Source organism: Micropterus salmoides, unplaced genomic scaffold (assembly GCF_014851395.1).
Source record: "Micropterus salmoides isolate LMB-PRFRI ecotype aquatic unplaced genomic scaffold, ASM1485139v1 Ms_hic_scaffold_21, whole genome shotgun sequence".
NCBI classification, from domain to species: Eukaryota; Metazoa; Chordata; class Actinopteri; order Centrarchiformes; family Centrarchidae; genus Micropterus; species Micropterus salmoides.
In genome coordinates, this window is record NW_024041262.1 from 25714666 (window position 1) to 25727898 (window position 13233).

A 13233-nucleotide genomic window follows, 5' to 3' on the forward strand; every position below is an offset into this window, starting at 1 on the left:
ATGACCCTCCCTCCCTGCTCCCTCCCTACAGGCTGAACTACTCCATGCTCACCGCTTCACCTCCACCCTCGCTTTCTCTCTCAGCCCTGTCACTTTGTCACTTTACTCTGCTGTCTCATGCCTCCTCCTCTGCCTGGCAGTGGCCACAGCTCTCCTTTACTCCTTCAAGTGCCTGTGCCTGCTCTATGTCGGGTACTGCAGCTGATGTCGAAGCTACTGCAGGCTCAGTAGTAAACAGAGCCGTTTGAAGATTTCTTTTTTTTGGAGGGGGGGGGGCGGGGCGTAGTAATGCAAGAAACAGAGAGCAGAGGGGGTGGGGGCTAATATGAGATGTGACTGGGCTGGCCCAGTGTCAGTATAGAAATTTTTACCTAAATTATTACCCAGTGGGTTGCTGTCCGTGCTTTATGGGCCGATTGTTGGCCCATTTATATAAATACATAATTAATACGTTACACCGGCCCCAAAGGTGCGTCGGCCCACCAGGCATTTGCCCGGTATGCCAGATTACCAATCCAGCCCTGACTAATAGTGACAAATATTTGCACTGACATCACAGTTCCCCTCAGTACTACGGAGAATTGAATCTATTTTTTGACCATTGTTTTGCTTTTGATTTTCTGGCCCGTGACAGCACTCTTTATCAGCCTTGTTTCCAGAGCAGCAGGGGGCTGTGTTCATCAGACAAGCTTTGATGAACCCGCTGTACACTACCTGCCCAGCAGCAAACAGACACAGTGAGAGACTAGCTGGTGAAGAACAGTGTTGTACTCTGGTGGTTTGCTAACTTAATGAGGTCATAATATGTCAATGTGGTGTTTGTCTGAAACACTGGTCTATTAATGCAGCTTTGAGGGTTTTTTTGTTTTCAGGTGTATATTGCACATATACATTTAATTTCCTCTGGGAAAAATCCAGCAACTTTGATTGTCCAACTTAAAAATGACACAAAATAATGAATGTAGACTTACTTTAACAAGTTCTTTCATTTGTCTTGGCAACACAATAAAATTAAAATACTGCTCAGATTATTCCAGTGTTCAGTTGCCTATTTCTCGTGGTGTTCCCTTTAACCAAATATTTAACCTTTTCCCAGATCGGTGTTGTGTGTTGTTACACAGCAGGCTGACAGATGACGCTGGAATTCTCCACAGAAAGCCAGAATAATAAACTTCTTGCAGGTGGATTACCAGCTGCTTCAGGCCGATTTTAAAAACTTAAGGTCCTTCAGCAGCTGTTGAGGAAAATCCTCATCCTGACCTCTATCATGTGCAGGATGAGCAGTGACACACTGATTTATTTCTATTAAACTGACCCCAGGACTCAGATTCTAATCATATCTGCTGGGCTTTTAGCAAAAAGATTTACTAATTTAATACAAGATTACACTGTAAATGCTTCAGTGCAAGTTCATTAGCCCCATTTACACAGAAGCCACATTTGTCTCATTATCTTTTAGACAATTTAAATTTTGTTGGTGGAATTATTGCCTCGTCATCACTTCTCAAAACCGCTGGATGCTGACGAAGCACGACTTGCAGAAGGAATTGCTGTTCCCTTAATAAAGATGAATTTTGTACTGTTAGAAAACAGCTGAATGTTAATGATCTTCTCCATGGTTCTGTCCTCCGTTTGTTCTCAGCTTGGAGAGATTCAGGCCGAGTTCAGCCAAGTTTGACTCATCAAACATTAAGCTGCAGGGTCCCTGCGACCAGCCAGCTGTTCTGCCACTGCATTTACTGTTTTTTTTGTTTTTTTTCCCTGGAAGGCTACCTGGCTGTGCTTCATGCTCCTCTGCCTCTGAATGAATGTATTTTTCTAACATCTCCCCTGGTGGGAGCTCAGTCATAACATGCCTGCTGCACTTTGGAGCATCTCGTGACCTTTTAGTCTGGACAGATCTTCTCCTGCAGAGAAAGTCAGGCTCTAACCACAGATGAAAGGCTGCTGAAAGGCCTAAACTGCGGCTGCCTGTCTGTCAGAGGTGAAAAAAGGACGGAAAAGGATCTCCGTGTGGCTTTGCAAATGTTCAGAGGAAAACTGGTCTGGAAAAAGACAACAGGCTCTTCTAGGAAAACTTTCTCTGCAACATTTAAAATAATGTACCTTGCATTTCTGTGTTGATTTAGCTGAACCAGGATTAGAAACAACATTGTGTTTACTTAGTAGCATCAATGGTAAATACTTGGTTAATGGTTAATGTCAGTGTCTTCCAAAGGGACACATTTGGTTAAAATAAACCAGTGTTGACTGACATGGGAAACCAATTGAACATTTTGCGATGGTATAACACTGTTATCCTACTTCCACCTTTACTTCTTGGAGACACAGCCCCGTCTCCTAAATAGGGCTGAACAATTAATTGTTTTCAAATCGAAATTGCGATTTCAAAGAACAAGATTAACTAATCGTGAAGACGGCGATTAAAATGTAGGTTAACTATACAGCGCATGTGACCCGTTTTAAAAAGTCGTGCAGTTACAGATTCATTCTGTTGTCGTCCTTGTGTGACAGATCTGCTGGCCAATCACATTCGGCTCCTGTTACGGTCCTACTTACCAATCAGACTGGGCACAGGGCGTGTACATTTTACAACAACAAACGACACTAAACAAAAACATGGTAGCGGTTGTGCCGCGGTTTTGTCCGGCGTCGACTCACACTGTGTTTAAGCAGTGGAGCGTTTAGCTGTCCTACAATGTTGACGTGTTGTTAATTTGTCCTGTCTTGAGCTTCAAGTACAGATAACAGCTCTCTGTGAGCCCGTTTCGTTACGCTCTCTGCAGGCTACATTTCCCACATAAAGCACTTAAGAATAAGAGCGTTTTGCCTGCTTGATTTTGCTGACTTGTGCAGAATTTGTTGATTTGTTCAGTTGTCCTTGATTTTTGGGCTTTACTATGGTAATATAGTAGCTACGTAGTTAAATTGTTTTGTGTTTATTATTGATTTATAATCGGGTGTCTGCACAGGGTGTTTTATTTTGAAAATTGACTGGATTGTCTATGCCGTTCTGTGTCTGACATCCTGCCCAGTTCATCTGGGGTGAGTTCAGCACCGACAAAACGTTTTTTCAATGGAAAGAGTGGTTCCCTGAACACCCTGTTGTGTACACAAGCGTGCTGCGTTTCCCTGCCTTTATAACACCGTTGTGTTGATAAACTTATCGCGGCTGATTGGGTAACACCTGTGACACGCCCACCAAACAACAGAAGAAAACATTCCTCGAAGCCAAGTGCGAAACGTTGCAAGGAAACGTGATGAAGTCAGACTGAAGTCACCCCTGCTCTGTGCTGCCACGGCTTCCGTCAAAAATAGACTGGCATTGAATATTGAACTTTTAAAAAATACTAATCGTAAATTGAATTAACATAATGAGAATTTTGAGACATTTTCAGTTCAGTGAATCAGCTGTTCAGTTCTCGGACTGAGGGGAAAAAATGCTGCCAGTGAAAATAATTATCGTTCCACCAAAATGTATTAGGCGAAACCATTTAGTAGTTGATAGATGTAATTTCTAGAGGACCTTGTTAAGAGAGGAAAGGAAGTGGTTGCTTGTCAGGGAAAGAAATGGATTTTAAATATTTGAATACACGACCAATGCTCTTGTTTTTCTGATGAGGATATTCCCAAAGGGTCATATTTTGTCAAAAATGTTTTGAAAGCAAGATTATGCAGGTCATGGCGTGCCGTCCTGCAAACATTAAAATGTTTTTAGCAGATGCACAGCGAAGTCGGGGTTTCCAGGGAAAATGAAACTGTGGCGTCTGCAGTTTGGCCTCTTGCTCTGACTTTTGCGGCTCCTAACAGGGTTTGATGCACCTGCTTCAAAGGGAGAGAGCCGAGAGAGAATGATTAGCTTGGAGCGTCGCGCTGCCTCAGCACTGTGTGGAGCTCCATATCTAGTTTAACAGGGGAGTGTAAATGTGCAAAGGTGAGACTGGAGATGATACTGTCGCTGTGTAACTGTCTAAGCAGGAAGTGGAACTCACATGAGTCAGCTTTATAGGCAGCACTTAGGGATATTGTAGGGCTGGAACGACAACGGAGTTTGGAGGCTGGACTGGGTTTAGGGCAGCTTTTATGGAGCACCTCAACATCAGTTGGAGAAATAGGCTGTGGCAGTGTAAGTGGGAAAAGAATAGAAAAAAGGAACGCCACTGGAGAAAAATGTGGGGCCAAGAAGGCCAGCAAAATGACATTCATTTTGGCTGCAACCTATCATTTGCTTCCATCTTCCCCATGTCTTAGTGAGTAGATAAATGAGGAGCACGCTGTTCCTTCAGGTAAAGCTAAAAGAATCTTCTCGTTCTGTCATGGCGTAAAAAAAAAGCCTTTTTCAACAGCAATATGCCTGGAGACAAAGCAAAGTGCTTGAGTGAAAACACTCAAGAGGTATACATGACAGACACATGATTGGATTTTGTGCCTGAAGGTGAAGAGTCCAAATCCCAAACATTTTTGAGCAGGCATTATTTAGGGCAGCTTAAGGCAGGGAGGAACTGGAAGATGGCAGTATATTAAGGGAACCAGCTTATATAGTCCCTCAGGAAAGGCTCTTGTGCTGTGTTGAGAATGGCAGCTTACAGTGCCACAGGAGGATGAGCCGGGGAAGAGGCCTGAGACTGGAAAAAACCTTAGACATACTGAGTTAGCAGCAAAGGTCAAGGAACAGGTTTGGAAAGCAAAGGTCTCTCCCACCGAGGGGAAGTTGCAAGGAAATTATGGAAGTCACTGTTTAAACAGACCGTAAAAACGAGGCTGGTGCTGGAGCTGGTGGCAGTGAATGGTTGCTGCTCAGAATAAAGGTTTACTTGGGCAAAGGGTGATAAATCTGGAGGTATTACGATGTTAGAAGTGGCTTGTTTGCTGGTTAACAAGGGTAACATCAGGACTCTCGCTGCAATCGATGATTGAAATAATCTCGGCTAGTATGATTCACATGTGTAATATCTGTGTGTTTTGATAACTAGTAAGTAGCATTGGTCTTGGTAAGAAATGTGAGAAATGTTGATTCACTAATGGTCACGTGGGGCCTGTTTCTTTGGAACATGTTTGTAGTTTCTCCATTTGTTTGATGGTAGAGGTTGCTTATTTTGGCTACTGTCAGCATGGATGTATTGAGTCTGGAAGTGTGTAGGGGCTGGGTACGGAAAGAGAGTGGTTGTTTTGGGAAGGTTCTGAAAGACACTGTGGAGCCTTCATGTCAAATGAGCAACTTAACAAAACGCTTCTGAGAAGGTGCTTCCCTGATAAACCAAGAGAGACTTGCACTCAAACGCAGGACTGCTTATTGGTTCAAGTTTACTCTTGAAAAAGAGATGATTATTGGGCTTATTCAGTTTGCGCAGGGACATGACTGTGCTTACTGAATGCAATCTCTGCATTCGAAATCGTTGATTCCACGGGTTTTGTTGTAGTTTGCAGTTTTCCTACACAAGCAGTGATCATGACTGGACAGCTCAGCATGCTGTGGCATTCAGATGAATCTGCCAGTCAGCCTGATCAGGCCAGAGAACTGTTCCTGTAGCCTTAACAGAGCGGATGTCTGGCCTGTTTAATCATCAGAGTATCTGCTCTCTTTTGGATTCAAAGACAGAGCGCAGGTTTAGAAGTTCAGAAGTAGGGTAGGGCAGTGAAAAAACAATGGGGTTACCTGTCAGACTGTTGAATAGATTTATGACAATGCAGCCCAACATCTAGGTCAGGACATCATTTATCATTGTGCATCTTTAACATTATTTTATGAACTGTGCTTCTCTTATGTGTTTGTTCCAATTCCTGTAATCTATCACGGATCTAACTTTGAATAACTCGCCTCTTTTTCTCCACTCCGTTTCCCTTTGTTCTTTCCCTCTCCCTCCAGCCTGCGAGCTGATGAACCAGGGCATATTGGCGTTGGTTACCTCGACGGGCTGCGCGTCAGCCAGCGCACTGCAGTCCCTGACGGATGCCATGCACATCCCCCACCTGTACATCCAGAGGAACAGCGAGGGATCACCGCGTACTGCCTGCCAGTTCAACCCGAGCCCCGGCGGGCAGCGCTACACGCTAGCTGCCCGGCCGCCCGTACGCCTCAATGACGTCATGCTGACTCTAGTGGAAGAGCTGCGCTGGCAGAAGTTTATCGTGTTCTACGACATCGAGTATGGTAAGTGATAACTAAACTGCACAGATTTGCAGTTGCTCTGCTGGATTGAGGGAACTGGTTTTCTCAGCTTTGTAAATTGGAAGTTGAGATTTTTGGGAATTGTGGAAATTTTGGGAAGAAGTTGCTGATACAAATTAAACGGGCAGTGGTGGCCTAAAAGTTAGAGAAGCTAGTTTGTGACTGGGAGGTTGTCGGTTTGATTAGATCAGGCAGATTAAAGCTCTACTGGAGAGACTGGAGTAAAGGGCCTTAAGGACATTAACGGCTGTGTGATGTGTTATTTTGAGGGGACAACAAATTTACACTGTTATACAAGCTGCACACACAAGTGTCATTTCTTCAGTGTCACATGAAATTATATAATCAGATATTTACAAAATCGTGAGGGGTGTACTCACTTTTGTTAGATACTGTGCCATGACTGTGGTTTTGTCTGTGACCATGAAACCATTTTGAAATGTGGAGGAAAGTGAAAAGCTTCTCCATTTCCCTTCACATCCTCCATTTAGATCTTTTAGGATGGGATGAAAATAGATACTGATGGTGACTTGAATTGGCTAGTTGATTGGTTGCCTGTTCAGAGACATCAGTGTTTTTAGATATCATGTTTTAGTTCCTGCTGGAAGTTCAGTCTCTCAGCTGATATTCATGTGCTTTGGAAGCTGAATTCTACGTTACTGTTTTAATCAACTTTGTCTTGTTGTGACAATGCATGAATATGATACATAAATAGTATTTATTCCAGATTATTACAGAAACATATTTATCTATCTATATATATGATAGCAATGAAAAGGTTGATGTGGTGATATTTATATTACCGTTAATAAAGATGATTGCATGTTTTTATGGCTTTAAGTTTGTTTAATGCACATTCTTTTTCTTTATGTGCATCTAAAGCATGAATGAAAAATGAAATTTACACTTCTTAAGCACTTTGGATTATGGTCTGGAATACTTTGTAAGCCCATTTTTTCCAACTGTTACATGTGATATGGTTCTCATTTTCCCTGGTGTAAGGATGATGAAACACATTAGATGTGTTCTTTCTGGTATTCAAACTCAAGTATCACAGCAGGGTGCCAAGGCCTCTTGATGACTCACCTGTTCTTTTAGACAGAACTGAAGCAATGATACACACACACTCACACAGGATTGCTTTGTAGGTGGTTTAACATGCTGGAATTTCTACCTCTGCCAGCTGGTCTATAGTTAGTATTTGTTAATTTCAGCCCCTTGTTGTGCATAAACCAGTCAGAATGCAGCTTTTCTCTGTCTGTGTGGACAGAAAGCTTCTGTGAATATAACCAATCAAAGTACTTAATTTAAACCTATTTACATGAAGCATTAACCACCATCATTCAATATTTGGCTGTTGGTGACACTAATCAAACAGCCAGGAGACGCATAGAGACATTTCTATTGTTGCAGTTCAATTTGTTAACCAAACCCGCGGGGAAAACGGCACTGCTAACAGTTTGAAGCTTAAAAAAGTCACCTGCTAATGCCAACCTTGGCCAGTTTAGATAGTAAGCAGTGTGGTCCTTGTCTTCCTCTCACCTGTGAGCTCCAGTTTAAGCAGAAGTTTCTTTATCTCTGTGAGCTGTCAGTCAAACACAAACACGGATCCTCCCACTCAGAGGCTTGGAGGCAAAAAGATACTGTTTCGTTTGGTCCAATAAATTTGAAAATGAGATATGAGAGAAACCAAATTATATTCTCAAGATAGAGCATGATTTCTTTTAGATATCAGTGATTCTCTTTGCTTTCATTACGTGAGTTTGTTTGGTCTGACATTTGGAGTGTTTCATTCTCAGGTCAACTTTGTGACATGACAGACATAAGTGTCGGACATTTCACTTTTTTTTAAAGTTTTTTCTTCCTCAACTTCCGGGTCTATGGATAGAAGGTGTTTGACGTGACTTGTCCACAAGAAAAAAGAATCTGTTCAGTGGGAATGGATGATATTGTAAATCTATGGCCTATTTACAATTTTAAGATCACAGGACACCTCTGTTTGAAATTCCCATCTGCACAAACTGAAACATGGATGTAAACCTGAAGCAATGCATGTTTCTAGAACACTACTCATGTTACATATTGTTCGTTCTGTGTGTGTTCTTCCATGTTCCTGATGTTGGAAATTCATGTGGAATACATGTAGACAAACCACTGATAAAGCATTAGGAATAGCTGCAGGCCGCATAAATGATTTTCAATGTTTTCTGGCCCTGGATTACCATGACCAGATGTTGCAGCAAAACTTCAGAGATCGACTTTCCTTCTTCTGTATTTGTTTGGAATAGCTTACATGGAGTATATCTTAATGAAATCACATTAGGCTCAATGGATTTTTGAGCGCAGTCGATACTGGATAGTGGGAATTAAAATATAAGGGTATAGACAGATGCATGCATTTAGCCTCTCAGATACTCTTATCCATAGTGATTTAGAGTAAGTGCATTAGCAGCTGTGGGCCAGAATCTGAATCCTTTAATAACAAACCAGTGGCTCAGCTAACATTAGGACCAAAGGACAACAGTGAGGCTGCAGGGGAGAACTTTTCTTATTCAGGATCCAGACTGTTTTGGATCTTGTTGGATCTGACCTAAGGTGATTTCCAATGCTGGGCAAAAGCTGGGCTTGAAAAGGACAGATGCTAAAACATCTTCAAAATAAACAACAAACATTTGGTCAAAAATTAGAAATATTCAATACTTCCACCTTATCACTTATGAGGATTTGCTGCTTCACATCATACTTTTCTACATACATACGTGAGTTAAGTAATGGCTTTACAACATACAGTACTTAGTTTCAGCTACTAAGCAAACATCCTTATGGGCGACTCTCAAGAAATGTAGTAAATTGTCCCTTTACTTTCAAATATCTGTGTTTTCCCCTCGGAGGCAGAAGTTAGTTTCTCCATGACTGGGCCGTAAGAAAGGTCGTCCCACTGTAGGTGTCTCAGTACTTTTCCGGGGGGTTGCTACTCATTACTTATCCTGGAGTGACTATAAGGAGACTGTCTTTTTATTTGCACCTGGCAGTCTTAACTTCGGTAGGAATAGTCCAGGATGAACATTTGAGGACAGACAAGTATCTTAAGAGACATAGTTTATAGGACCTTTTCCCAGAATCCTTTCATTTTTTGGGCAACTCCAAAGTCAGTGGAGTAAAGTTGCCTTTTCTAGGCCACATTTCGTGCAAAGATCGGCAATAGTATTATCATTATTAAGTGATGTAAGAGGGAGGGAGTTATGTATTTATGCTTAAACCATTTAAATTGTGTTAGCATTGTGTCTGGTGTTGATGGTCTGGGTTTGTGCTTCTTGGCAAATCTTCCAATCCAAATCAGAGATTTCTACATCTAACACACTAGATTATGCCAGTCTTTTGTTCTCCAATTATTCTTTAGAATTTTCTACAATCAGTGTATACAGGGAAGGGAAATCTGTCCATGACCTTGCAGGTTATCAAGGACAGAGGAATTCTACAAGAGGGCTCTTTAAGTGCTGCTAAAATATAAATCTTTATAACTGTGACCAAGGTATTTACTGAAACGTTAAAGTTTAAAAGAAATTAGTCAGTTAGAAGGTAATACTGCCAATTTATCGGTCTAGCGCTACAGGTCGGTTCTTAATTAAAATAATGGTAGTCTACTTCTTTCCTCTGAGGTGCAAAAGAACAAATTACATAACTTAGTTACCATGTGCAGATTAATGCGCAACATAAAACTGCCATCACCTTCTGATGAGCAAAGGCTAAACAGCTATTAGTGATGAAACACATTATCTTTTCAGTCTGTAGCTGCCTCCACATTTTTATAGCTTCCATATCACAACAAAGCAAACATAATACCTGAACCTCTGTGTGAAGGCACCCTTGATGTTTTTATTATTGAGCCCTGTGTTCGCTCGCTTTGTAATGCTGCAGCGTCCTGGTCATTGTTGCTGTTTTCAGTTGTGTTGCTGCAGTTGGCTGATTGCTGCTGGTACAGGATTCATTTTAATAAGAAGAATAAAGAATCAATCAGTGTTTTTGGTCACTGAAACATTTTCTTCTATCATTGCCTGGACAGGATGTTTCCCCTTGTATCCACACAGGTATGAGGCATTAACGAATAAATTGAGTCATAAAAAGCAAAACACCAGTATTTGCTTTCCAGCTGCGTTGTAGGGGAATTTCCTCGTTTAAAAAGCGTGCAGAGCGAGACGATCGCCGTCTAAATGACCCTGTCTTTGGACAGATTTAACGGAAGCTGTGCTCTGATGTCAAGCTGCCCTCCAGCTCTGATATGAATGAGTGTGAGAGCTGAGAGTAAATCTCTGATCTGGCTCAGATCAGCAGGGACGCCAGCCGAAAACACCACCGTGTGGTGCAGACAGTTCGGTTGTGAGTGCAGGAGTTGAGCAAATGGACCAGAGCCTCACAGGATCACAGCGACTGATAACGTTATATCTGATAAAAAAGTAATAACACGGGCTGGGAAAGGAATAAATGCTGGGGGGACCATTGGATTGAAGGATCGAAGACAAGTACTCATCTAAGGGGAGTGGAAAGTAATATAAAATCTATGAGTCTAAAAATGTAGCTGTGTTGATTCTGTACCAAAACTGGTGCTTGGAAGAGTCAAGGAGAGACATTATAAAACCTGGAATAATTAAATGCTGTCAGTTCAAGTGCAGCAGGTTCTTACTCTTGTTAATAACTTGATAGGTAATTGTCTGGAAGAACTAAACCAACCGTAATTAACCCTGTTCATGCTTCTTCAGTGCATTGAGGAGCTTTTGAGATTGAACTTTTTGGCTTCTCTTCAAAGTCTTGACAACTTTTTGACAAGTTGGATGATGTTTTGACCTCTGAATCCTCCTTGGGGTAAACTCCAATACCGGAACGTTGTTGAGGATCGGTTCACCAAAATATCCAAAGCATTGTCTCTCTTCCCTCCAGTGGCTTCTAGCTGTACAGATAGTATGCTTTTATTTATACAGTCCAAAGATGTTCTAGTTTTAGCAGAAAACTGTGATGTTCACGGAAGATCCAATCACTCAGTAAAATAAGTTTTCAGGGCTTTTTTAAAGTGAAATCTCAGGATCTCGTGCTGCGGCCCAACAAAATATTACATCTTTATCATCCAGTGTTTGCCATGTGCAGATATTATAAAAGTACATCACTTTAATATTGTTGGTGAGCATTACCCAGGGTTTTACAGAGTCGTCCAAAATCATCATTCTGGTCGCATCCTGAAGTGTTAGCAATTAAGTTGGTGAATAAAATGTTACCAAGACTAAAAACAGTTTTTTATTCTATGAAAACTGCAGAAACTGGTACTGCAGCTTGTGTGTCTACGGAAAATGACAGGTATGTCAGATGTCGGACTGAATGTTGAAGTGAAAATGAAAAGGCAATTGAGTCTGATTATTCAGCTTTGTCTTTGTCCCACTAATGATACAGGCCCCTCCTGGGCCAATCAGAAACCAAATGCATCGCAGGGCCAAGTTTAATCACACTCAAACCAGTAAAGTGACATTTGATTGATGTCCCTGGGACTAAAATGTGAGGTTTTCCAACAGTGCCGTGTGTGTGTCAAAACACTGTCTGTATCAGTCAGCTGTGGCCTCTACAATTAATGTGTAATTATGTCCATGATATTACAATTTTTACAGCATAGCAGCTTTTTAATGGGCCTGATTTTGTTTTTATTTAATTGTTAAATGCAACTGAAGTGCTCTCTTCAAAGGTAATTTGGATTAGTCTGTGGGGGATTGTTTTTTTAAGTGGAATAAATGAATGTTTTCACTGTCTGGCGTGGCAGAGACACGCTGTGCTGCGTGATCCCACCTCACCACTTACCAATTAGTCGAAACAGCGTCGGGGTCTGTGTGTAGTCGAGCTGAATGCATTTAGACTCAGTGTGTTTGCTCTGATGCAGGATCTCATTCTCTGCATGTTAATCATCTTTACCGCAAGAGAATGTTTTTATTTTTCATTTTGAAAGTTTGTACAGGCATGTCTGTGCCTGTGTGGCAGAGCTACACGAGTTTGTTTGACTTGTGATTAAGGGTTACACGTATATTGTCTTCTCTTTCGACATTCCCCCCGGCATACACAGCAGCTCCTGTACTAGTGACCCTCGAGGATGGTATTGTCTTGCTTAATGGCAGCTCAGCAGTGGATGAGGGTGATTTCTTTTTTTATTATCTCCCTACAGAGATCTGAGAACCAAGGAAGGTTAAATCAAAAAACCTCTTGGATGAGTGGCGACACGTCTTAAAATATCTTCAACCAAGCCCAGTTGCCCTTGATTTAATGGATAACTTTGACCTGGATGATGAATCTTCACAGACAATATAATAATGAATAAGATAACAATGGATATCATTTTCACTTTGCATACTTTTCGGCTTTTCTTTCAGACGCAGTGCTTTTTAAATAATAGTTCAATATTTGTTCCTGTATTTTTTCATTCTTTACTTCTTCACATCATGTGAGTTTTGCAACAAGAAGCTACTCATGAAGGGTTAAAAAAAAGTTAGCTGTGAAAAGTCTGTGGCTACCAGTAGAGCTCCAGACCCACAGCGTGATTTTAGTCTTGAACAGTGGCTGAAAATCAATTCAGGGCAGAAGCTTGAAGCCAAATCAATCAGTGAACTGTGGGGGCTCTTTTTTTAAGATGTGATTTAAAAAAAAACAAAATCTGTGAACAACTGTTTAAACAAGATAATGTGTAATGATTCAGCGACTGCATGGCGCATTTCTCCATGCGTGTTCCTTCAGAAATGGATTTTGGGCCAATGATGTAAGAGAAAATGGATGTTTTCACTGCAGTCGCTGTGCTTTTTTTAAGGCTGAAAGGCAACTTAAGGTGACATCCCCACTGAGTTTTGCCAGACCACAATGGTTTTGTCCGTTAGAAGTAATGTATTTTATCGTTGAGTGCGTCATGACAGTACAAAGACTTCTCATCACCGCCCGGCTTCTATCGGTTTTCCATTCAAACTTAATTGTCCTCGAGGGCAGATTGGGTTTGTTAAACCGCACATAACAGAAAACAAACCTCTTCTCTGGCCTTAATCATA

The 13233-nt window shown here is 41.5% G+C and overlaps 1 protein-coding gene across 4 annotated transcripts in view; it reads left to right on the plus strand.

The window, feature by feature from the left end:
- The window catches only part of LOC119915620 (glutamate receptor ionotropic, delta-1-like), a 580442-nt gene that overhangs the window by 287867 nt on the left and 279342 nt on the right, over positions 1-13233 (plus strand). For all 4 annotated transcript variants that reach the window (XM_038735231.1, XM_038735232.1, XM_038735233.1 and 1 more), the window contains one exon: positions 5867-6151. In XM_038735231.1, the coding sequence (XP_038591159.1) occupies positions 5867-6151 (285 nt within the window). The remainder of the gene's footprint in view (positions 1-5866; positions 6152-13233) is intronic.